Source organism: Seriola dumerili, unplaced genomic scaffold (assembly GCF_002260705.1).
Source record: "Seriola dumerili isolate Sdu_G_001 unplaced genomic scaffold, Sdu_1.0 BDQW01000149.1, whole genome shotgun sequence".
Taxonomy (NCBI): Eukaryota; Metazoa; Chordata; class Actinopteri; order Carangiformes; family Carangidae; genus Seriola; species Seriola dumerili.
Window position 1 is genome coordinate 7584471 of NW_019174404.1, and position 26795 is coordinate 7611265.

The 26795-nt window shown below is 40.7% G+C and overlaps 1 protein-coding gene across 1 annotated transcript; it reads left to right on the forward strand.

The window, feature by feature from the left end:
- The first annotated feature begins 2739 nt into the window (after positions 1-2739).
- LOC111225838 (phospholipase DDHD1-like) lies at positions 2740-24591 on the forward strand. Its single transcript, XM_022750874.1, has 13 exons — positions 2740-3975; positions 5518-5694; positions 13430-13558; positions 14927-15074; positions 17532-17641; positions 17921-18027; positions 18115-18377; positions 19113-19188; positions 19460-19609; positions 19787-19851; positions 19964-20136; positions 20781-20978; positions 21121-24591. The coding sequence occupies exons 1-13, from the start codon at positions 3180-3182 to the stop codon at positions 21303-21305; spliced, it is 2577 nt and encodes an 858-aa protein (XP_022606595.1). The 5' UTR covers positions 2740-3179; the 3' UTR covers positions 21306-24591.
- Positions 24592-26795: the final 2204 nt, after the last annotated feature.

Below are 26795 nucleotides of genomic sequence, written 5' to 3' on the forward strand. Positions count from 1 at the left end.
TATTTGCTATTAATGAAAACAATTAGGGGCTCAGGCTTTTGGTAGCCTGCCAACTACTGTTTCAACATTTTTTCCTTCCTTGCAAGTGGAATTTGAACTCTCTAAATTGCTTCCCTTTAGTAACAATGCAGTAAACACCCTCCAATCCCCTCTCAACCATCTGCCCATGGTCAACATCACCTCAGTAACTGTTAGTGACATGTGCCGCAGATCGGCCTTGTAGTGCGTCCAACCACCCCACCTTAGCGAGGTGGTGCAGCTCAGAAAGACCAAACAGACCCAGTGAAGTCAATCGGCAGACTGTTACATTTACCATGAGTGTGGGGTTTCTTTATTTTAATGGGGAGATCCTCTATCCTGAGAAAATAGGTGGCTGAGAGGGGGTGAAACAGAGAACAAAAAAGAAAGAAATGGGAGGTAAGGAAGAAAAATTACAAGGAAAGTAAAAGAAAAGAGTAAAGACAAGAGTAAGGAAGGGTGCATTGATTTCCACTCATTCATCTCCCATGTCCCAGCAACCCCTTGCCTGTCTGTTGGAGCAGCAATGGCCCGCGCGGAGACATCAAGCACATTCCAAGAGTCGGCCCAATTACGGGCAGATGAGGGGCAGTTCTCTTTGTTTAAGAACAAAGCCAGAAGTGACACAACTGGTCTTTAAAGGGAGCTCTCACAGCCGTGGCTGAGGAGAGGGGGGCCCAGTGGGTGGGGGAGGTGACCAGCTGGTTATAAATATCTATTTGGTCAGTTACTGGAAGGAAAATTTGCAGTTTGTTTGTCATCCACTCATCCAGGTGGTGGGCCTGGTGGTTGCAAAACATCAGGGCAGAGAGAGACAGAGCGAGAGAAAGGCCAACCTGTTTGAGTTTGACTGCCAGAAATGAGGAATTTGACTAATTCGTATATGAAAGCCACATGTCATCCTCTAGTGTAAACCTGCAATGAGAAAGTGCTCTTGGCAAGATCTCATTGCATGTTTAACCCAGTAATTATTCTGGTCATACACATTAGATATTGCTGCAATGTGAATTAGTCTTGCACTCATAATTACACAATGTTAAAGAATTTTTTAATGACTATCATCTGGAAAATAATAATATTGGAACGTTCATGTTGAGCTGAATGCGATCACAGAATATTCATATTCCATAAAGAAACCTTAAACTAATCAAGAATAATGGGAAAAGAATTAAGTTAAACATCTTGAAAATTCCTGGACTTTGGCCTGAGACTATTTTTGTTTGACTATCAAAACTATGAAATGCATTTATACTCTTGTGTGGGCTATGGATTATGAATAACTGTTAGGATAACTCAAATTATCCTGGTTTTTGTTTATCTTCTGAGTATCAAACACTCGCCCCAAATGGGCTAGAAAAGTCCCTGTAAAAAGTGCCATTGTTGACAGTGAACAGCAGCAATGTACAGCTTCATTCAGTGCATAACAATTGTTTCCAAAGGTGACAAGTTTTTTGAGTGAGTACAAACTATCAAAACATTCACAGAAGCATCTTAAACCACTTGTGCCGAGTAATCCACCTCTCCAAACGTTGTATTATTGCCCTAAAAAAATTCAAAGCTTCCCTGGAAGGTTTGTCTCTGTAAAAGACAACATTTTTTACAGGTACCTTTCAAGCTTAAAGGGGGTGTGATTTGATACTAAAAAGTTAGATTCTTAGTGGAGTAACACTTTAATAACACACATTGTGCAAGTGGTTGTTGATGGCCAGAAGCATGCAGTATTGGGCTGCAGAGGGGCGGGACGAGTTTAAAGTTTAATTCCCACTCTGCAGTAAATTAGAACACAGCAGGGTAATGTCTGTTTATTCCAAATACAGCTGCCTGGGCCTCTCTCCTATCCCTCTCTTTCTCTCCCCACAGACCACACCACGGCCCCCAGGATCACCTGGACCAGCAGTACACACGCAAATAGCACTACACAAAACACACGTTATGCAAACACATGCACTTGCATAAACAAACAAATGGGCACATGCATACATGCACGCATATGCACAGGGATACAGACACAAACTCACACTGTACTCATGAACTCACACACAAAGATGTAAACACACTGGTTAGCACTAGAACAGATACATTACAAATAGATTTTGGAGTTCATTGACACCAGTGACTTGTGGGCTGAACTTAAACAAAGAGGCACTTTGTGGCTACTTGCTTCATTTTGATTTTCATTCTATCAAGATTATATCTCATTCTTCTATCGTAATATATCAAGTATATTCTTACGGAAATTGTCTATATGAAAGAATTTATATGGAGACTGAATCATAAAGCTGTTTGTTTTTCACTATTAAAGGATTTGTGGCTGTAGCAAAGTTTGCTGTGATGTTGTATTGGAGTGTTCCTGTTAATTTGTCCACCCTTGTGACTAAAAACTTTGCAGTAGTCTGTAATAAAGTTTTTAAGTAAATCTAAATGCTCTAAAGCAGCGGACCAGTTGGGACATCAGCTTTACAATGAGCAGGTCTTTGCTGCGCTCTAGTGGCAGATCAAGTCGTTGCACGTTGTAAATAATTAAAGCAAGGCCTATAACAATTGATAGATGTTTGTCTCCATCTAGTGGAAGATGAAAAGATGAATGCGTTTTACGAGTGGGAGACTGTCGTCATGCTCGCGTAATTTCTACGTGCGCGTTCACGAAGGAATCCTGTGATCTGTGCGTCAGCTGTCAAGCCACACACGCATACTACAGCGTTGTTTCCATGCAAGGTTTGTTTGGACAACGAATGAATCTGAAATTCCACCGAAACCCGGAACACTCAAAGTATGGTGACTACAGTGTTACTCCTACCAGACTGGACGAAAGCGCCACGGTGAAAGGAAAGTGGGGGGTTTGACACAGGTTTTTAGAGGAGAAAGAAGGTTAGACGGATTTTCTGGTTTTAACGTTGCAGACTTTGCTAGTAGTACGCTAGTTCTCCAACCAGCTCCATTAGCTTAGCCGGCTAGCAAGCTAACAAGCGGATAGCGGTACACTCAAGGAAATGTGGTGCGAGCTTGTCTGGAGATCTTTAATTTTGTTGAGATTTTCATTTTAGCACTGTCTACTGTGAAATGTTGTGGTAGCTATTGCAAAGTAGTGAGAGCTTGGGAGCTTGGACAAGGTGAAGTGACAGACGAGGAGGTAACTGTGAGGTTGGGTTGCTCGGATAGTTATGAGCAGTTTCAACATTACAACCAAAACCTCCACGTTGAGCTCTTCTTTGAGCCCCGACAGTAAAGGTTCACCGGTCAGCGTTAACACTACCAACAACAACAAGGAGTGGGATCTGGGAAACGATGTGTTTTCGTGCTGTCACGAGATGAGTCCCATGGACGGCGCGATGCAGGCAGGGATGTCCTCGGTCCAGTCTGGACTGGACGGACACCTGCCGCTTCTACACGCCAAACACCACAGCACCCAGTCCGGGTTGTTGTTGAACCTGAGTTCCCCTGGAGCCTACCTCGACAGCAGCTCTCTGGAGTACAGCGACAACGACGGGAACAACGTTGGTCCGTTGTTCGAGAGGAGAAAGAGGTCGCGGTCCAACAGCTCCAGACACCGCTTCAACGAGGTGGTCACGGAGCTCGGACCTGAGGAGGTGCGGTGGTTTTACAAAGAGGACAAGAAAACTTGGAAGCCCTTTGTCGGGCATGACTCGCTTAATATCGAGCTTATGTTTCGGAAATACTGCGAGCTGAACCCTGGTGCAGCAGGCCCCCGGGTCAGCGTCGGGGAGGAAGAGTGCAGTAATAACCGTGTGGAAAGCAAAGGGCTGAACGGTGCAGTGCCGGTGGAGACGAGGACCAGCAGTGTGCACGGAGGCCGGGGATCCCTGGACACATCCACTGTGTCCTCGGAAGAGAGGGACCCTGACAGCATTGAAATCAATGTTGAGCCTGTGTGTGTCCGGGGAGGACTCTATGAGGTGGATATTAAAGAGAGAGAATGCTATCCTGTTTACTGGAAGCGTGAGTATCATAAAATGATATCCCTGATCAAAGTCTTTAAAACCATATTTTTAGCTCTGCATCAGTCACAAGTTATATAGCTGCTCGTGGCAGGTGTCAGCAGCATCACTAACTGAGTGCATGTCCATAGGCATTAATTCCCCTTGTGCACATATACCTCATTAATATACCATATATTCTGCAGTATAATGGCTGACAGCATACAGATTAATGACCCACAGCCACTCAGAAGTCTGGTGCTCACTCAGAGACTCAGTGCAAGCATCATCCATCCCTGCTCCCATAAAAGATTTCCCATAAAATATACAAACTAGTAGATGATTATTCATTCAGTTTAGTTAATTGCATAGTTTTTCAGTATTTTTAAGGGCTAAGTAATTACTTAGCCTAGTCTTTTGGGGACATCTAAACAACACAGGAAGTCAGTCTATTGGGTTCAGCTGATCTGTACTAACTAATTCATGGATATTTCCAGGAAAAGGCAGGGAACAAATGAAAGCAGTCACTATAGAGCCTCAGAAAACCTGACCTTGATGAAAGGGTTCATGGGTAGCTGGTTCTTTTGAAGGTTAATGCCAAGTGACATTTAGAGAAGCAGTTATTTTCCTGAACATTCATGCTGTGGATGTAAGTCCTTTATCGTCAGTTCAGTGCTGTTTCAGTTTGGTCTGTAACACTGCTAATACAGTGTCATGTTAGCATTTAAGGCCCCAATGCACTGCATTTGAGATGGAAACAAATACACGAGGAGAATATTTAAGAATTAATATATAAGTTATGGATAGAGAGGCCAGTTCATGTGGTTGGAAGTGTTGTTGATATACTGTGATCCAAGAAGTAAAATGTTCAGATATTCTTATACAAGAATACAAAATGTGATGGTTTCGGCAAGTTTTGGTAATGGCTTTATGTTCTAACATGTAAATATAGCAACAAGGTGAAAAGTTCACTTTTCATTTTGTGGAAATTTGAAACGTCACATGTTGTTGACTTATCTCCTCAGACCAGATATGAACCACCTTCACAAGTGAGTGACTAGAATCTACTGTGAGCCTTTATCAGTGTGTTTTTCTTGTGTGTCTCTCTTAGCCTTAGCGTTGTGGTTTGCCTCTCTGTCTATGAATGAGAGTATGTTGATGGGCAGTCTCACATTCTGTTTTGCAAAATGTGCCTACATTCAGTTCTGCTTTTACACTCATAATTCACTCCAGGAGAATGAGTTAATAATGTCACTCAAGACTGTAATCAAAACTGGCCTCGATTCATAAGCTGCTGAGACTTGGCCCTTCTGGAATTACCAGACTTGTTGAGGTAAATGGAAATCAGTTTACGTCATCCAAAATGCATACTGAATAGGAATCCGTTCCTAGAAAGGGACTGTGGTAACACTGTTACTTTGGAAGATTTAATTTCAACCAAAACACATCAGGGCCCCTTAGGTTCCTGGATTCATAGGACTAGGTCCCAAATGTCTGTCCTCACAATGAATTTATTGTTTTGTAGCTGAGACTAAATCTGTTTTCTTTTTACTCTTTCTTGCAGAGCAAGACCATATTTCAGTGATGAGAGGCCAGTGGTTTATTGACGGTACCTGGCTCCCGTTAGAGGAAGAGGAGAGTGACCTAATCGAGTATGAGCACCTGAACCATTTCCGTGGACAACAGATGCAGGACACATTTGAGACAGATTTGGTCGTCAGGACCGTCGATAGCAAAGATGGTGAGAGAATGGGAAGGGCATGGGTAGAAGTATAAGGATAATATATTATAATTTTATTGCGGCAGAATGTTCTTACTCTAGAAAGCCACAAACTATATCACATATTTTAAACAACACAGGACAGAAACATCCATTCTGGTAACTAAGGATTGAATAAATGATAGTGTGGTTTGGAGTTGAAACAAAAGGCCCAAAACACCATATAGCAAACCAGTGACATAAAAATTGTTCTCTTCTTTACTGGTGGATTCACTGAATGTGAAGTATTTTTATTCCAGGCAGGCCGTATCTTGTAAAATAACACGTACAGTGTGCTGTGTTAGGGCAGTGAGGAAATGCTCCCTTAGGTGTGATTAGTTATAAACTCCATTAAAAAGTAAAGGCATCATCTTCACAATAAAGCCAGAAGAAAAGGATTGTGAGTCATAAATGGTGAATTATGTGACACCCCTGCCTGCTGTAGTACCGATGTGCAGTCAAGAGAAATGAATGGAGCAGGTGCCTCCATTCACGTGTGTGCGTGGTTGCGTGCGTGCGTATGTGTGTGTGTGTGTGTGTGTGTGTGTGTGTAGATTTTGTCGTGTCATCCTCCCAATGTAAAGCAGGTGCAGCTCATTCTGGCATTCTTCATGCTGGCACGTCCCTGTCGCAGGGCTGGCTCAGGCGAAATGTAGCAGGCTTTAGCTGTGGAACGCAATAAGAAAGAGGTCCTTTGATTCAGCAGTCTTCTCAAGGCAGCCAGATCTACAGGACCTTCTCTGGTGATGAATGTGTGGGTGTGTGAATGTGGCAGATAAATAGAGAGAAGCAGAGAAAAAGATGCAGCAACTGTTAAAGAGGGTGAGAAAATATTTAGTCTGCATTACAAGTATAACTGAGCGAAACAGAAACATGCATCAAAATAACACCAAAGTAATCTGAAACATAAATACTAAATCAGTGTATGGCAGCTTAACTATAATATGTACTGAACTTCCAATTAGCTTTAGTTCCTGTAACGTGTTTTGTTTATTGTTAAATTGTTCTGAATTAAACAAAGCCTCAGTCAGACCTTGAACAGGTTATTGATTTATATTGCAAATCTATCTAGCTTGTGCTCTTTTTTTTGTTTGCCTCATGTCTTTAGTACACTGCACCATTGCGACATGTCAGGACACTGTCACTTCCCCCTCCTCAGAATAAATTAAGGCCTGTAGATAAGACTATCAACAGAGCAGAGGAAAGTCACTTGCATCGTCACCCTTTGGGTCATATAGTCCCTGCTATTACATCTTCCCTCAAATTGCATCATAGACATGTTGAGGAAGAAACTGGAAGGTCACCCCTGTTCCACAAGCAATAGTGTACATGTACAGATGGACACTAAAATATCTGTATATGCACACAGGCATGTAAACAGTCACAGAGTCAGATAATCTCCAAAGTCTAGTTCTATCACAATATTATACGGTTAAAAATGGGTTCTTACCTTACATAATTTTTAGTATTAAAACTCTAATGTCTTATTTTGACACAACTTTGCCATTTAACAGCTAGAAGTGAGAAGATTGAGCATGTTTTTAGAACTGTCCTGCTGCCTTTGCTTTTCACTCCTGTGTTTCTCTCCATGAGAGTTAAAATAACGTGACTGATAGATCCTGTGAATTCACCTTGTTTGGGCTGCTGTTACAGGGAGCCGTTACAATAGAGTATTTTCCTTTTGAATTATTAAATCTGAAGCACTTGCAGCCATAAGAAGGCTACCTTGAACCGCATTACAATAGATAAATGGATCATAAAGCGAGTGAGCCAGGCTCTGACATTACTGCAGTACATACATTTTCCCTGCTATCTCTTACTCTCTCCGTCTCTCATCTCTCTTTTCTCTACCCTTCTCCTTGTGCCTCAGTAGCTAGCTGAGACTAAAGGTTAGTGAAGCAGAAGACATACAGTATGATCAGCATACCAGCGTGCAATGCAGGCATAACATGAGAATGTGGGCAGGACTACTCCTCGGTACAGAAAGTGTACAAATGTCCTGTTCTCTCATGGTACAAATGTACTTTTCTGCGTATCCTTTGAAGAATGACTGTTGCCGTAGGAACGTTAACAGTGGTCACAAATGCTGAGTTTGTGGCATCAGAGAGAAAGCCACAGATCTTATTTCAGTTACTGAAGCCAAAAACGGCCTCAGGGACGTTACAGTTGATGGATTTTATTAATTGTATTTTAATGTTTCGATTAAATCATTTCCAACTTTGATCAGTGGAATGTTTTTTCTTAGAATAATGGTGCCAGTGTTATTTTGCAAGTCCATCTGAGGAAAATGTTATTTGAAATTTTTCAGAGAGCTGTATATCAAATAGGAAAAAAAGAAAGAATCAGAAAAAAATATTTAATCAGGAGAAGATCCTGTTCGCTCACTTCTAGCTTTTCCTATTTGCGTGTATGTGGAGTATTGAAGAGTATGCCTATGGTGGAAACTATAGGGTGTGCCCCAGTCTGTTTGGCTTCTCAGACGTCAAGGAAAAATAAAGCCAGCACGCAGTGGGCTGAGCACAGTGTCATCTGTCAGCATAACACTTTTGGTATTTTAGAGGTAGGCAAGGCTCACAAGTTTGTTTGTGTGCGCTATGTATTCAGCTAGATATTTATTGAACCAGCACATGAGACTGGGAACACACTGCACGACTAATGACTGATGGCACATGTTTTAAAGAACCAGAAATGTCTTGTGTGGTAGAGGGGCCCACATCTGGCACAGATCAGTTAGATTTGGTGATTTTTGTGCTCAAGATATCAAATATGTTTTGAAATCATCAGGCGGCATGAGACAAAAAGTCTGTGGGATTGTCCAAGTCTATTGCTCATTGTAACAACAATAGATAGCTTTGTCTGGACTGATCTGGAAATGATTGTTGGTTGTCCAGTGTTGCCTTCAGATGAAGTTATGTGTGTCATGTCGCACATTACTTTCTACCACACCAGCAAAGGTTATCTGTTCCTTATGATGGGGATTCTGTGCATAGTGAATTTCTCAGTCATTAGGGAACACCTGTTTATGGATCCATCAGTGCTGTAATGCCCAAATGGATTTCACTGATAGCTTTTACAGCAAATAAACATCCTGTGCACTCAGCAGGTCTCTTCTCATCTGCCTCAGCCTTTCACCTCTGCTGAGGGAGACACTGCTGACATTTGCAAGTCTGATTCTCAGAATGAATGATGTAGTCAGATCTGAGACCCATGGACTTAGCTTAACAGATTTGATTAACAGATGCTGATCGAGCCAGCCATTTGAATAATTCAGTGATTTAATGTATATATAACTCAGTTTGATTGAGCTGCAGCTTGGTTCAAGTTGTATGTAAGTGTTTAAAATGTACATACAAACACATGAATTTTTCTAATTATCTAGATGCAGCAATTGTTTACTAACTTTAGTCAGCTTCATCAGTGATGCTTTAGTTTCATCAGTGTTAACATTTGTGTGTGAGTGTTTTTATCGTTTTTTTTCAGGATTTGGTAGTTACCAAACCATATATCTATGAAAATACACAAACAAACACAAAAAATTACAAGGACTTGTGTTTTTTCTGTTTATGAGAAATAACAACAAAACAATACTTGACATGCAGATTTCTTTTTTGTTTTTTTGTTTCTTGCTCTGAGCGGGATTCAGAATCATTTCCCTGAAACAATTCTAATGCAAAGTGTAAAGTATTTATTAACCCAAATGGAAACAAATGCTTCTAGATGCTGTCTAGAAAGTGTGTTCTTATTTGTGTCTCACTTTTTTACAAAATGTCTTGAAATGCTGGATAATTTTGTGCCCCTTGATTTACTTTACAATACAGTTCTATTTTCTTATACTCTGTTCATAATTTATTCTGTGGAAATTTGTTGTTGTCCCCAAAAGGCTATTTCTTCCACCTATAATGTTTAAAGTGTGGAACAAACAAAATGTGTTCCAGTGATGCTGTCTTTTTCAGAAGCTTTACAGTGTATTACACTCACACAAAAGTTAAAAGAAGTTAAAGAAATCATTGTTAATTTTATGACATGTTTAGTTTTCACGGTGAAGACAGTAGGTTTCTGTAGTTAAGTGTAATTCAGAGTCTACCTCAGTCATCTTGGGCGTATGTCAAGAAGCGCTGTATTTTGGGCTGTAGGCTGACTCATACTCCAGCCTATTACTTAGGCATTGTTTCATTATTTCATGATATCTACCTGCAGCCACCAGGCCCTATCAGTAACCACTACAGGTTCTGTGTCCAGGGCCTTGAAGTGTTAACCTGATAGCAGCGCTACTTGATAGATTGGCCTGTTCAAGAGGGATGACAGTGGTAGCATGTGTGATTGACGCCAGGGTAATGGCCATTACTCACTCTCTGTCGGTTGTTAGTTCTCTCCCACCTGCCCCCTTTCTACCTCCCTTTTCTGTTCAAATGGAGTGGATATCAGACGAGTGCTAAAACTACAGGTCACAAGCGCAAACGCTGCCAAGGTACTGTGAAATACCAAGTTTCTGTTCTTTGTTTTGTTTTTGATTTTACTGCTGTATTAGATTCGCTAGCTTGTACCCTCTCTCCTTGTAGAACCTAGGTCTCTGTGGAGCTAGAGTTTCCTTTTGTTTGTGGTTCAGACCTTTGAGATCTAATACTTAGAGCTAGACCTAGGCTCAGTTAGAAATGGATGTGTTAAAATGGATTAAGGCTGCTCTCCCAGTTCTCTATTGCAGCCTTAACTGGGCCTAGTTGCTAGAACTTCTCCCTTTGTGCTGTGACTCTGGATTTGGTACTACTGCTGTAGCTGTTGCTGCTTTTTGAGGAAACCTGTCTCTCATCTCCTTGTTGGGATAGTGAGTAGACAATACAGTTCAGTCAACTACAAGGGCAAGACCCTTCAAACCAGTGGATCTGGAATGAATAAGCTGGTCCTCAAAAAAGCCACCCCTCTTTACCCCTGTTTATCTCCCCAACCCTGTCTCTCACTTTCTCCCTCATTCTTTTCTCTCTCTTATCCCTTCTGGCAGTATGACGGTCATTAATGAACCACCATCACTAGCTCCCGCGCTAAGGGCAATGAACAAAGCACTCTGTTGAGAGCCAAGCACAAGTGATGAACTGAACAGAGGAGCCATTGTGGTTATTTACTATGGCCCCCAAACATGTTGTGTAGAGTCGGCCTCTTAGAGGTCCATCACCGCCCTAGTTCTGGGTGCATTGACCCTCATCAAAAATGCTGAACAGCGAGGTCTTGGGGTCTGTGTCCTTATCTCATAGTAAGTCCAAGCAGCCATTGACCTAAAGCCTAGTGTCCAAAGTAGACCTCAACAGAGACCTGTGTTTTCCTGTATAACACACCACCTGTATTGAGAGTATTACAGTATTGTAACTAGTACACATTATACTAACATTACATTAACATTGCACTAGTATTCTGTCTTGTCCTTCCCTACAAGAGGTGGGAAAACCCTATGAAGGGAATGTAGCTTATACATTGACATGTCATCGAACGCCATAGCCAAGAAAAAGTTGTAACTGCTATCTTTCCTTAGAAAACAATTGTCACGGCCCCAGACTAATGCCATAGCACCTCGTATTCGTGATTGATTTGAGGAGACCTACGTTTTCATCTCTTTCACCCCTCCTTTCTCTGCTCTGTGCATCCCAAAATCTCTCCCCCACATTTTCCCTGTTTCTCTTCTACTTCAACATCTTGCTCAACCCCTTCCCACTCTTAATCACATTCTTTGCCTCTCATCCCTTAATGTTTAACCCTCTCTCTCACCACATGTCTGTCAGTAGTTCTCCATGGCTGCTAGAGAACTAGATCAGTAAACTCTTTAACCTTTCTTGGTTGACTGCCAGCTCCTCCATACACTTTCATCCCCTCCTCCTTCCCGTTCCTCTCACAATGCATTGCTCTTCATTGTAAAACAGGAAGTATCCTTGTACAAACCCCTAACCATCACTCTACCTCACTGGCTACATTTTACCTTTTAAGTCCCATCAAACTAACATTTGATATTAATAAAGCCAGCTAACTGGAGAAGTTGTACTTGGTCGCTGAGACCTCCTGTCTTACAGTGGACGTGGCTACCAATAAAGCCCAACAGTCTGAAGTGGCCTTCCTTGTGCAGTAGTTGTAGGTCTCATCTCACACAGCAGCTTACTTTTCTTCTGTGTCTTCACCTGTGAGTGCATGAGATAGATGAGAACAGGAGGCCACTTTAAACTGTGTGATTATAGGTTAAGCATATGCTTCCTTTACTACTGAGTGGTTTCATTTGAGGATCTACAAGGATAAATGATGTGAGAGAAGAAACTATGTATGCTATCGAATCTCTCACCTCAGGTTTCTAAGAACACAAGCTTTATTATTTTAACAGGGAAAACAATGTTATTCCATTTGTTATTTCAAATTTGATTAGTGTCCTTTAGCCCAACACTTCTGTTCCTTGTCTTCTTCCAGACCCTGCTTGTCCTTCTCCTTTTAGAGGCAGTCATTCATTTTCACACTGGTTGTACTCAGAGTGAGCAGGTCTCAGTTAAGGTGCAATAATTGCTTGGCCTTGCATTACCAACAAGTCATACTTGTCCAATGAAGAAATTAGCTTGCCAGGCTACAGAGGCCTAGTTTAACCCCACCATGTCACACACAAACACATGGGCTCTGTTCATATGGAGTATCTCTTCTTTTATTAATTTACATGTATATAGGAATTTCTTGTAAATGTCCAAATGCAAAATGATGAATGAGAAAGAAAAAAAAAAAACAAACTCATGCACAGGTCTGACACATGACACAAGGGATTTCCTGGTCATTTTCCCACAGTGTGTACAAAAGTCTCAGGCTGTCAGGGTTGTTCTGGAAACAACATTGTAATACAGTAAAAACATGTTTCTGCTACACTTGTACCTATTAATTTTCATTGTTTGTGGGCAATATTGTTTCAAGCTTGCAAAAGAGTCGTCTGGAACATAATGTTTCTCCGAGTGCAGTACCCCATTCTGAAGAGTTTTAATCCTCAGATTGGTTCAGAACAGCACAAAGAGTCATGACTGTGCACTGGGCCAATGCCAGAGTGTTCCACTAGTCTCATTCAGATGAACTTGACTGCACAGGACATCTAAAGGACATGCTGCAGGGACATAAATAAAGCTCTCAAGTCAACCAGCCTCATTTATCGCTCTTATCTTCTGTAGTAAATGGCGCCACCCCTCTAGTCATACCTCTGCTCTTGCTTGCTCTAGTCACTGCATTTGCACCTGGACAACCTGCAGAAAAACTTAACCTGGAGTGAAAATGAATTTACATGTTACTTTACAAGTACACAAATATATCTCCAGTCAACACAGAATGATGATGCACAAGCAGGACGGACAAGCAAGAGCTGAAATATGCAATCATGGTGTGTGATAGTTTGATGTGTTTTTCTTTCCACCTGCAGATCAATGCTCCAGACTGCATTTGATTGAGCTGTTCGAATAGATTGATCCTAGACCTTTGCTTTTTTTTCTACTGCATTTAAGATGATTGTAACTTGGTGTAATTCTCATGATGTCTTCAATCTCTCTCCCTCTGTACTCTCCCTAAAATTTGTAACCACAAAACTTTGTATTGGTGAACCTTTTTCCTTCACCCGTTTCTCCTCTTTGCCCAATTTCCCAAATCATCTGCCAATGCCATCCTCTTTTTTTTCCTCCTTCCATTCATTCGCTCACTCCTCTCTCACTGCCCCCTCCTACAGCCATCCACAGTTTGAAGCTGAGTCGGACCCATGTGGATTGGCACAGCGTGGATGAGGTCTACCTCTACAGCGATGCCACCACTTCCAAAATTGCACGCACCGTCACTCAGAAACTGGGCTTCTCCAAAGGTTTGTAATTATCCACTGTCATCATCTCTCCAGACAGTAAGGTAGACAAACATTTTCCTAATCATACTGCAGATTTGTGTGTTTTTTGTCATTTTTGTCAACATGAAGTAGGTTGAAATTTTCTGTTAGAATTAAATCGATAGTCAATAAACTGTAGTAAGTAGATTTTTTTTTTCATGATTACATGACATGTTTTTAGCCATGCTAACAACAGGACTCTAGGGATGCCAGGATTGTTTGGTTGCGCCACCTCTTTGGTCCAGATCTGGAAAATTTCAACTACTATTGCATTGATTACCATAAGATTTTGTACAGACATTCATGGTTCCCAGACATTGTATCCTAATGACTTTAATCACCCTCTAATTTTCCCTCTAGCATCATCATCAGGTTAACATTAGCATTTAGCTCAAAGCACCACTGTACAATGGGGCCTTACTACTAGCATTGCTTCACACTCTCAAATAAAAACCGTTTGTTATCACCTTTGCTAAAACTCTGGTTATAAATTGTGTGAAACGAAACATTTTGTCAAAAAACGTAATTGCTTCATTTTCACTAGGTCAACACCTTTACCCAATTTTCTGTCCATTTAATGCACAAATGACATCCATATTGCTGCATGTGCAGTGCACAATCATTTGCTAGTATTAACAGCCATTTGTTGTAACAGTTATTTAAACATGGCTGGGTACAGTCCAGTCTCTTAAATGGATTAGCCCAGAAAATCACACAGCGTCCATCTGTTATTTTCAGATGCTAGGTTTGGTCAAATGGCCCAAGAGTAGCTGAGAAGATGGCAACTGCAGTTTAACCCACTGTCTGATGTTTGATCTGTATGGGTGACTCTAATCTGGTCTAAGTCTGAGTCTCCCAGCACCATGGTACATTTTCATCTCCTGCTCTCAGATTATAAGAGGAGGAGCTGACACTGGTTATCTCAATCTCCCCTGACACAAATGCATAGCGAAAGGAAATCTCCTTAGTGCTGTCCAGACAGCAGCAAATTCCATTGGCTCGTATCACCTTGCTGCACAGCACATGACTGGACTAGACTATAGATTCTAAATAAGGACACACGCTCAGCCCTCTGGGCACATTACAAGGGCCACAGTCACAGCAGGACTCCGTGTCTCACCTGCTGTCCTGTTTGGACTCAGAACAGCACGTTACTTAAACACCACACCATCTCTTATATATTTATAGCCCTCTAGTGAACAGATTGGAAATGTGTTTATTCAGCAAATGCTGGACAGAAAATACTGTAAAAATGTAAATTTAAAAGTAAATGTAAATGTACTGTACATGAATGACAAGTAAACATCTCATTGCAATAATGATCCAGCCCTGTCCTCTCTCCTCTTCCAGCCTCCAGTAGTGGTACACGGCTCCATCGGGGTTATGTTGAGGAGGCCTCACCTGAGGACAGACCCCCTCAGACTACACACGTTGTCTTTGTGGTCCACGGGATTGGACAAAAGATGGACCAGGGACGCATTATTAAAAACACTGGAATGTGAGTTGCAGTATTTAATGAGATGATTTATTTGAGGATTTGCGTTTTTCCTTTTTGTCAGTGAGACCTCAAAATTTTCACCTTTATTCCATTGGAATCTGTCAGGATTAAAAAAGCACAACCTCCACATTTTTAACCTTTTTATTTGCACACATCTACACCCAATCTAAGTTAATTAAATCTAAGTACATGATGAGAAGAAATCTCTCTGGGATGATGTGATGTTTGAATTGCTATGAAGTTTGTTTGTTCTCTGTTTGGTTTCTCTTCTTTTTCAGACACTATCTGTCTCTCATACTTCTCTGTCTGTCATTTTGTTTTTCCTGTGGCTTTCATGATATGGCTGATTCCTTCCCCCTTTTTAGTTTGTTTCTCTCTTTCACAACACAAGCTATAGATTGTGTTATAGCATTTTCTGTGTGACTGGCCTCGTGACTAAGCTACAGCACATGGTGAACTGATGAGGGGTTTCAGATATCCTGTCAGGCAGGTTCTTATGATTCCAGACAACTTCTTTGTCCTGAAACTTTGCCAACTATAACCAGTGCATGTATTCATTCATTACTTATGCACTACTCATTGCATATGAATTTTTACACAATGCTGAATATAATAAATATAAGTAGCATATTACTCTATTAACTAAATTGGGGATGTTGCTCGGTTTTTCCCTCTGCTTTGTTCATCTAAAGCCATAGTTACAGCAATTGAAGATATTTCAAGCATTTCTCTTGATAACACTGCACCTGCAGCCTTTGTGTTTTGATCTCCTCCCTTCCTCTTCGTTCTCACTCTCTTTATCCTGTCCTGCCATTCTCTTACTTTTTTTTGTATTGTTGAAGTGCCTTGTCTGGCCAACAAAGCACTACACACTAAAAGTTGAGAAAACACAACAGGACGGGGAAATGCACTGCAGCACAAGCAAATACAGAAACAGTGCAATGTGCATGCAATGCAACAAACTTAGCTGCAACATTTCAAAAATGCTGCAGGAAACATCAAAGAGTAGACACATGCTAATACTGGGTAAAAGTCTGGATGAAAAATCTATATCCAGTCAGCTCAGGCCCATGCTATCCCTGTGTTAAAACTTAAATAAATAAACTAACCAGTTACACCCAACATCATCAATCCATCTCTCAAGCCTGTATTTCCAGCTGTGCTCTGAGCAGCACAAACAAAATCCCATTTACTTCTATTTTATTTGAGTGGTGGCTCAACTTTCAGAGATCTCCGTGAGAGAATCACTGTGGTCTGATACTGCTAGCCAATCCTGTAATCAGCTTGCTGAGCTTTTGTCTTTTCAAAGGTTTCATGTTTTAATGAGGAACATCGACAATAATAGATATTCGTGTAGAGTTCACAAAGCTTGAGGAAACTACAATGACAGCTGTATTGGCCTTTATCCATGGTCCTTACTGTAAGCTGTAGTACAGAATGTGCGGACCAGTGCCATGTGTGTCTCTGTGTCACAAAGTCAACGTCTGGCCACTGCTCACGGCTTAGGCCAGCTAAGCAGGTAAAGTAGACCAAGTCCAGCTGCAAAACACTTTAAGCCTCACTCCCAGCTCCTTGTGGATTACAGTATACACGTTTTCCTCGGCCAAGAGGAAAGATCAGCTTGACATGTGTTGTCAGTTCCTTGTTTTTTTGTTTTTCTTTTCAATATCAGTTTTGTTCCTCTCAAAGTTTCAGTGATAGAGGATATAGTGGGGGTTTGGGGGTATTATTACGGTCTATAAAAATCAGGGACTGTCTCTCTAAAATGTTTTTAGCTAAACCTAGAATGTCACTGCCCAAATTAATGCCAACCTAAAAGCTAGGCAGTCCTTGTGGGTGCAGCACAGAGAGCTTTGCAATGCAGCGCTCAAACCTCTGAGCATTTAAGTTCCGCTGCAGACACACTAGATAGTCCTGTCACAACTTGCATTAGGTTCATTTGGAGACTGTTCATCTAAAAGCTTCTCTCAGCCTCCATTTACCCATGTCAACACCCTACCTCACCCTCTCTCTCTCTTTGTGTATTTAGTGTTTCCTGCATGCTAATGCTGCCCCATATACAACTAGCAGCAGTGCAGCCATTGGGTATGTGTGTGTGCTGCATGAGGGAAGCTGCTGCATCAGTGAGCAGTAAAATGGACATCATTCTTCTCTTCCTGACAGTAATTAAAGTCTGTGAAAGAACGAGTGCAAACACAGACTCTCTAGTCAGTCTGTAGCAAGGGTGGATAAACATAGAGGCTGTTAGTCATCCACTCACAACCTGTCATTATAATACACTAGTGCCCAAACAATGTGACGATGACGTTGTTTCTAAATCACACTCTTTTATTGCATTCTGTATCTGAATGTTTTTGGCATATAGGCTAACATATATCCAAATACACTCTGAAGTCATAAAATATTTAATGTTGTCATAATCTGCTCTATGATCTTTATTGTCATGTGGCTGTTCAGGCTGAGGGAGGGCGTAAGGAAGATGGAGGAGAAACACTTCTCGGAGAACAATGAGGAGCATGTGGAGTTCCTGCCTGTTGAGTGGCGCTCCAAACTTGCACTGGATGGAGGTTAGCATGTGTTTTTTAGAGTGAGCACGCACCTGACTGTGTTTGGTCTGTGCTTCAAGTGTGTTATGCTGTTCTCATGTGTCTTTCCTGTCGTAATGAGGGCAGCTAATGAAGCAGAGCTGCTGTCATACACTAATATACTGTTGATACCGCTAGCGAAGTTAATCAAAGTGAAAAGTTTGAGAAAAGTTGACTATAATATCAATACAGGTACTATCATATGGCACTAAATTTCTTGAATATATTTTGAACTGTGATATTGGTTGTATCTTTCTGTAGATACAGTAGACTCAATCACACCAGACAAAGTGAGAGGACTGAGAGATCTCCTCAACAGCAGTGCTATGGACATCATGTACTACAACAGCCCCCTATACAGGGACGAGGTGAGAGTCACACACTTTCAGAAACTCTCAGACATCGTTGTTGCACACCGTTCTTCCGTTAAACTTCTCCACTTCCTGTCCCTCCAGATCACCAAGGGCCTAACACAGGAACTAAACAGACTGTACACACTTTTCTGCTCCCGCAATCCTGAGTTTGAGGAGAGGGGAGGGAAAGTTTCCATCGTGTCTCACTCCCTCGGCTGTGTCATCACCTACGACATCATGACAGGGTGGGATCCTGTGCGCTTCTGCCTGCAGGAGCATCACGCTGTGGAAGAGGAGCTTGACCTGCGCTGGATGTCCTATGAGGAGAGGCATGTTTTGGACCAGCTACGGCTCACAAGGAATAGGTAGGGCTTGCTTGTGTAGATCTCAGGGACTGTGTTAATACCTGCATGTCCTAAAGGATTTGCTAGAGGGATTTAGAGAAAGCCTAAGAAATAGTTTCCCACAAAAATCTCAGAGAGGCCTTAGATATAAATTTGATAATATAGATTAATTTAGCAGCAGAATACCACACAGTGAACTAATTGGATGTTTAAACTGGGCTTAATCATATCAGCTTTCTAATTTACCTTCAGCTCTCTTGAGAAGAGCAAACAATCCATGCTGCTCACGTTTTCCTCTCATGCAAATTCAACATTAAACCGAGCATTTGTCTGTTTTTTCTGGCACACATGATAGAGCGTGTGCTCCTCACATGCTCCATTGTGAGATTGTCAGGTGGCAAGCTGTGTTTCCTGTTTGCTTTGGTCAGACAGCAGGGTATTGTGATGCCTCATGATCAAATGGAAGGGAAGAGACTTTTAATATGCTTCCTTCCTCTGTACCACCCTGTGTGTGCAATATCATTTGGTGTGTGCATCATTACCGTAGTGCAACAAGAAGCCACTGGAGTGGTTGAAAACTCTGTGTGTGTGTGTGTGTGTGTGTGTGTGTGTGTGTGTGTATAACTGCAGGTAAAAGTAGTGCATACAAGGGGTTAATATTACAATTGATTCTCGACCTATGATTTCAGTTTTTAGATCAAGTTTTTAATTTCTTTTTACAGTTTATGGGCACTGTGCTTTTTTTGTTTTTAACAGGTTGCAAGAGCTGGAAAATCAGCTCCTCACACTGGAGGCCTCTAAACCAACAGCACCCCCAGCCCTCAAATTTAAGGTAAGATGCTCAGTTACGTAAACTTACTGTAAGTATACTTTTACAATATGACATCACTCGAAAATGATAAATGATGGAGATTTCAATGCTTTTCTTACAAGGTTACATTAAGACTATATAACTCAGATGACACTTCCTCATGTGAATATTTATCATAGCAATGTAATTATTTGGTGGTGTATGTTGTTTTTCTTTTGTCCATTATTATAGCAAAACCAGATGGAAAAGATAACATTTCTGAGCTATCATATTTTCACTTTTTGTCTGACAGGTGGAGAACTTTTTCTGCATGGGTTCGCCTCTGGCAGTGTTCTTGGCCCTGAGAGGCATCCGCCCTGGTACAAGCTGCCACCAGGACCACATCCTTCCCACCTCCATCTGCAGCAGGCTCTTCAATGTCTTCCATCCCACAGACCCTGTGGTCAGTCCCCCTTTTTCCCTAGTGTTTACCCTCACAAATTTATCAGAAGGAATTTGCTGTTCTCACTGGACTTCATTCATCACTGTGCTCTCCTAATACTAATTATAATAATACTAAAAATTTTAACCTAATATGAAAACAGTTAACTAAATACTGAAGTTTTATTGCTCTCTGCAGGCCTACAGACTGGAGCCCCTCATCCTCAAACATTACAGCAATATTGCACCTGTTCAGATACACTGGTAACAGCTTGCATCTTACAACTTATAACACTTGATGTTATACCTTGCACACACAAAGAATGTTTTTAAAGTATGAATGCTCTGAATGGCTGAGTTTTGTTTTCTTTATCAGGTGTAGCGCCACAAACCCCACACCCTACAATGAGATCCGGCCAACCTTCCTCAACCCAGTCAAAGACCCAACATCTGACACTGAGAGCATCCCCAGCCCGAGCACTTCTCCTGTCCTCCCCCGCAGGCACTATGGAGAATCCATCACTAGTCTGGGCAAGGCCAGCATACTGGGTATGACACCACCATCACTTTTCTAACTCTGTTCCAAACTTGCCTATAATGGTGTACATGACTGGAACAGTTTAAAGTCTTAGAAAGATTTTAAAGCTACCTCATGGTGAAGAATACAGTACCAAATGGTATTAAGGACTCTTAAACTGTTTTCTGTATATGATTGCTGTGGATATGATTATTACAGGTATTATATACCAGTCCAGAAGAGTTTGAATTGTTAAAAATAAAACCAGATGTTCGTAAAGTTTGTAAGATATTTAACTGCTTACAATTGTGTGAGAATAGACTACTTTAGTGAAGTGTCTGGGATGGAGAAGAAAGGTGAAAATGTTTTCTTTTAAGACTGGCATAGGGGATTAATTAGAGCTCTGTGGATAGTCCTTATGTAAAATCCACTCTCCCTGTGAGAATATTTGAAGTATGTGAAATGCTCAATTTGTCTCCAGGACTATATCAACAGTGCCATCATGTGGAGAGATGGAGAATGGGCTCACACACCTTACTTTGAAATAAAGCAAAAGAAAGAAGAATAAAAACAGAAAGACAAATTATTACTACCATTTTTTTGTTTTGCTCTCAGTCACATCCCACCCAGCATGTCTTTTTTCTTTCTATGTCCTCTCCACACTGCCTCAATGTAGGAGCGGCAAGCATAGGGAAAGGTATCGGAGGCATCCTCTTCTCGCGTTTCTCCCGCTCCAACAGCCAGCCTTCGGTGTCTTTAGGACTCGATGGAGGGGCAAACACTGAAGAAGAGGAGCAGAAGCGGGCAGAAAGCCAGTCAGCATATGGCCTCTCCACCATGACACGGCCCACCTCACCCATTACTGACACAACATGTAAGTTCACTTACCTGTACACACTAAACCATTATAGAAAAAGTCTCTTTACAGAAGTTAGAACTTAATTTTTACATGTAAAATGTCATGGGAGGATCTTAGTCATTAGGTCACATCATTATGTCCTGTTTCTGTCCTACAGTGGAGCTGGAGCGGCGCATCGACTTTGAGCTGCGAGAAGGTCTGGTGGAGAGCCGCTATTGGTCAGCAGTTACCTCACACACAGGCTACTGGTGCTCACATGATATAGCACTCTTCTTGTTGACCTTCATATACAAGCAGAAGACACCCTCTGACCCAGCAGAGGATACTCCAGAGCCAGATTGAGAAAGCACAGTCATTACAACACACACTTGAATATAACTTGACCCTGAAAGGGTGCGTCATCTTTTTGACAAAACACAAAAATAGACTTCATCCATTTATTTTTCATGCACACAAACTGATTGAAATCACTAATCTCTTTCATTTATCTCCCCGTGATTCAGCTTCTTTAACACTTGGAAATCATTACTGACAAACTGACGTCATTCCAAGATGTGCATTTTTGTCTCTTTGTGTTGTTGTGTAGTTTGTACACAATTGTGCACCCTAAGGGTGACAGTGTTGGACCAGGAACCCCTAAGGAGGTGCACCCTTTGCCAGTATGACCACAAGTTGCATATAAACATGGAATATGAGTCTAATGAGTTTGAAGCACAGAAATTTGTTGCACCCAGCAGAAGAAAGTTCTAACTTTGTCCCCAAGTCTTCAACCTTAAGCAACAAATGCAGCCTGTTGGAAAAGTGTCCATACATTTCATTTTACTGTTTCTATCCAGCCTCCATCCCAGTGACTCAGTCTGGAGCCTTGAGACACACTTGCCTGACCCTCGGCCACAGAGGCTTTGATTCTGTGATTTTTTTCTTTGATGTGAAGGAGAGACAAATATAAATGTCAACAACAGTAGTAAACCTTTATGCTAACAAGCGAATGCAATGCCTTTCAACATTAGCCAAACAATGTTACACATGAAGAATATTTCTGTTTAGTTTTTTTTTCTGAACAAAAACTGAGGGCATTATCCCTTTAACAATGTTTTGGAAGTATGAAGAAAGACATAACAAACTTGCTATATTTAGTTTGTTTTTCTTCCTCTATGATATATACCATAGTTTGTCTCTTGAAATAGATATGCACTAAATAAAACGAGTGAATCACCACTTTTATATACTACACACTAAAACCGAATTTCCCTTCATGTTTAGTTTTCAGTAACTAAACAGTTACAGTGACAAGTGTTAAGGATAAAATGTCTCTTATTACAACTGTTACAGCTGAACACCTTTCAGGACATCCTTAGTTTCCAAGTAAAAATACATGTACAGAGGTTTACAGCCATATGAGGCTTGTATCATGATACTTAAACAAGTTGTGGGCATGTATAGCTATTTTGTTACACGCAGATTATGAATCCAGATCATAGTCTTAAAATCTCTTGATGATGTCATTTACTAGACAAGAGGTCTCACTCAAAATGATCACACTCACTCAAACTAATTTCCATGCTTCTATAGTAAGGATGAGGTATGGAGAGAATTTTCTGTGCTCATATCTTTATATTGATATCCAGATGAAGTCAGTGGTACTAGATGTATTTTTTCTTAAAAAAAAAAAAGACATATTTTTCTTAGCAATTTTCAGGCTCTTGTGGGTATAAACCTAGATCTCATCTCGGGATTCAAACTTGTGGCCAAATAGCAGTTATGTGTCTAGCTTATTAGCTTCTCTACTTTAGTGAAGCTAAGGCAAATTTTTATTCCATATAATTGGCCTAAGGTGAAAATAGATCCTTTTTTATTTTGTGGCTTTTGTGGTACACTGCACACAAAAGGTAATTGTATCTTGTTCGCCTTTTTTGTGAATTGGTGACTAATTCACACTTCCCCCTTTTGAGTCATTGATATGTCAACTTGTTTTTATTTGTGTTAAAAATGGGCTTCTTTAGTCTTAAAAACCTATGTGTTTTACAGTCACTACACCCATGTGATTGCCTAATTGACACTACTTGCAAATTTAAATATGGACAACTAGATACAACAAATACCATTTTTGTTTTTCTGTCTTATGTTCTAACATGGTCCTTTAAAAACACACCCAGTAGTAATTCTGAAGAAATTAGAAAGCTTGCTCACTCTGAATGGTGTCATTTTAATACTTAATGGATGTTGGAACAAGAAGACCTTGCAGGGAGTGCCAACACACATCCAAGAAACTGCTTTGTGGTCTTTACTGAGTAGAAAACCACTTATGATTGTTTACGGATGTCTCGTGAAATCATTTATAAGGCAATGGCAATGGATGAAGAAATGGAACCACCCTCAGATTAATGCTTATGGAGATACATGTGACAGATTTGATTACTGTCAGTGTCAAATTTGCTTGTTGTAATAGTTATCAAAGAGCTTATTTTAGTATGCTATGGTGCAAGATGCTGCTTTTCTGTTCCACACAATCAAGGGCTGTTTGGAATCAATTTATTAGTATTAAATGTCTGTGTTATATGTGCAAAGGCCTACTGACTGAAACCAGGCTGCCTTTCAGATGACCAGATAGGTAATCGGGAAGTAGTGCGGAAACAGGGACAAGTGAGAGTGATACGAAAGTGTTTCTACATTTGACCTGGTGGATCTTGCACATTCATCAGCTATAAATTGCACAGAAATGATGTAGAATCCAGCCCATCGTTGATTTTATGTATTTCTTCTTTTTTTTTTTTGCATGTGTTACATTGCAGCAAGAGTGAAGCAACTTTAACATGTTACTGGCACAGCAGGAATGCTATTTACCTTGGAAACCTTTGAAATGCAATGCAAAATACAAAAACTGTTCCATTGTTGCCTCTGCATCTTTAAATAACACTGTGGATTCAGACACAGCAGATACGTATTGTAGGAGTGTGGAAGGACCCTCGTAACAATAACAACAATGTTCCTGCCAGTGTTTGTGATTTGGCTGCAAGTTTCCAAAATGTATGTGAACTTTGCACATTTTACATGAGAGCAATTCTTGATTCATGCACAAATTTTTAACTGTGTTCACTTTGCATGCTAACAAAAAGCAACTAAACTGGAGACAATTAAAGCGAATTTTGTCAGTTTTGTCATTGTAGTTTTGACTACATGAGCATTCAATGCACAGCATTTTGAAAGATGACAGTATATTTATTTATTTTTGTTAAAGGCACCACAAACATCAGGGAAATGTCTACTGTAACTTTTTTTGTAAATTCAACACTCCAGTTTGAAGCCATCATTAAGTCAAAGGATCAAGTGCTATCACAGGCATGTTGTCAGTCTTTAAAATGTTCAGAAGTTGATAAAGAAGGGCCTACAGCCATATGTAACCAGACAGAAATGCGCATTGAAACTTATTGTGCGTGTTTTGGATGAAATGTGTTAAATTTGTGTCAGATACCACTGTTGCTCTAACTTTGAATGGATGTCTGGCAAAGTGTTTTTTTTTTTTATGTCTGTCCCTAGAGCTGTGCAATAACCCATGCCTGTAATGGATTCTAACTGCCATCCAAAGCACTGTATTTATTTCCTTTTATTAAAGCATTTCTTTTTTGGATACAGTGACTTCTTCTTACTCTCATAATAATAGTTGGGGAAAAATACAGAATATTGTCACGTAGGAGGAGGTTGAAAATCATCAGAGGAAGATGGTCCCACTGCTCATTTCCAGACTGATTTTGGAGGACAATTGAACTATTTGTTCATCTGAAACTCTTGAACACTCAGATTCTTTCCAGTGCACCCCCTCATGTGAATAACAAAGCTGACTTACAGATCATAAATAGGCCTCATTGTAATCCACAAGCAGTCATGGCTTCCATATGAGTTACTAGGGTTTTTAATGCAGTTTAGCAACATCTGCAAAGGCAAGGCTCACAGATGGGACCAGTTACCAGAGGGCTGATTCTCATAAATAATGGATTAGGCCCTGCTGTTCAGTGTTTGGCCAGAAGAGGTCAGTCATCTATTGGTAAAACTGGAACAAAGAGCCCTATTGACCATCTGTTGCCCAGTGCCCTCTCTCTTATCCTGTTTCCATTTATTGACCTCAACTAATTGAGCTATTTTGACAGTTGTAAATGCTCTAATTTGTAATTATGTGGCTTGATCAATTATGTTTTTAGGTTGGTAACATATGATGTTAAATTGGAATAAGACGCATAAAAAGTTGGTTCCAATATCGCACAAACTATGAGCCAAATGCTGAGAAACTGATTTTTTTTTTTCCAAAGGTGACTCATGCAGACAGTGTAGACCTCTTAAACCCACACACACACACACACCCTCCACCTATCTGCCTCCCCTCCCTCCCCCTTCACCTCCTCCCTCCTCATCCACATCAGCAGCAGCCCAAAGCCAGCTCTGCATCTGACTGTACTGCTCCGCATCTGACTGACTCAAATGTTTACTCTGCAATTAAAACACAGCCTATAAAAGGCAATGGGTCTGCTGCCAGACACTGACGAGGGGGTCAGAGCTGTGGGGAGAGAGGTTATAAATCGCTTTGATGCCGACCGTAGTCTGAAAGCCCAGATTCCTGAGCTGGAGGACTGGAGCTGAGCGAGTTCACCGGGGGACCGAGCCAGAAACACTGATGATTCATGTGTCTTTACTGCAGACCACTTGGAGAGTGTGTGTGTGCTGGAGTGTGCATTGTGCTGCTGCTGCTTTGGAAAGAAAACTTGTCATCTGTGTGTTCATTTGACTGAATGCAATGCATGTACATGAAATGCTATATTTCATCTAAAGCAGTGATGATGTGAGAAACAGCTTGCAGACAATCTCATCTTCAGTTTCGTGTGATCCCCATGCATGTGGTCCTCACAGACACTGATGATTTGTCAGCATAGATTATTTTCTTAGAAGGCTATCCTGGGATGTCTAAAGTCTATTAGTAAATCAAAGTAAACTATTATTGAGTTTCTGTAATTTTATGAGTTTCTGATACATTATAATGACTGACCATGTGTGAGTTAAATATAGTTTGTACATGCAGGAGAAAATTAAAATGTGGATTTCATATTAAGTTAAGTTTCCACCAAAGTGAAGCATCAAAATATTTTTATTAATTTACTGTACTTGCATAAAAGCTGAAAGCACAGACACTTTATTATTTCTATCTTGTGAGAAGTTATATTCTTATTTCATTATATTGTATGACAGCATTAAGTGTTGTACTTTTTCTGCAGCTGTACGTACTTGTTGTGCTCCGCAGTGTAATTTTATATTAGATAAAAAGATGAAATATAATTGATTTCTTCATTTTAAATTAACCCCAAAGAGGATTGAAGTAGTTTGACATACTGCACCTCCACCTGGGCCAGCAACAACATTGCAGTAAAATTCAGCTTTAATATATGTGATGTGTCAGGAATAAAAGTAAGCCCCAGTTTTCCACCAGGGGGATTTTGGAGAAACTATTTTTTTCAGTTATTAAAACGTGTAAAAGTGACAAAAACAAATTTTTTTGTTATTTTGTGCTGTTACACTTGAGACTAAAGACCCAAAGGTCCTTGAATGCTGCTTCAAGGCTCAGTGGTTTTATTGCCATAAAAGGCAGCTTGAGATTTTAAGGTCATGTCCATTATCCCTGTCACAAACTGTTGAGTTCTTTAGTGTGGAATCTGTGATAAAACACATATACAAATGCACGCCTGCCTTAATCTGTTCATATTTACATGTAGCTGAGAGTAATTATTATTTCCATTGTTATTTTACCAAGACCAGCATCACATTAATACCTACATTGTTGTTTTTCTT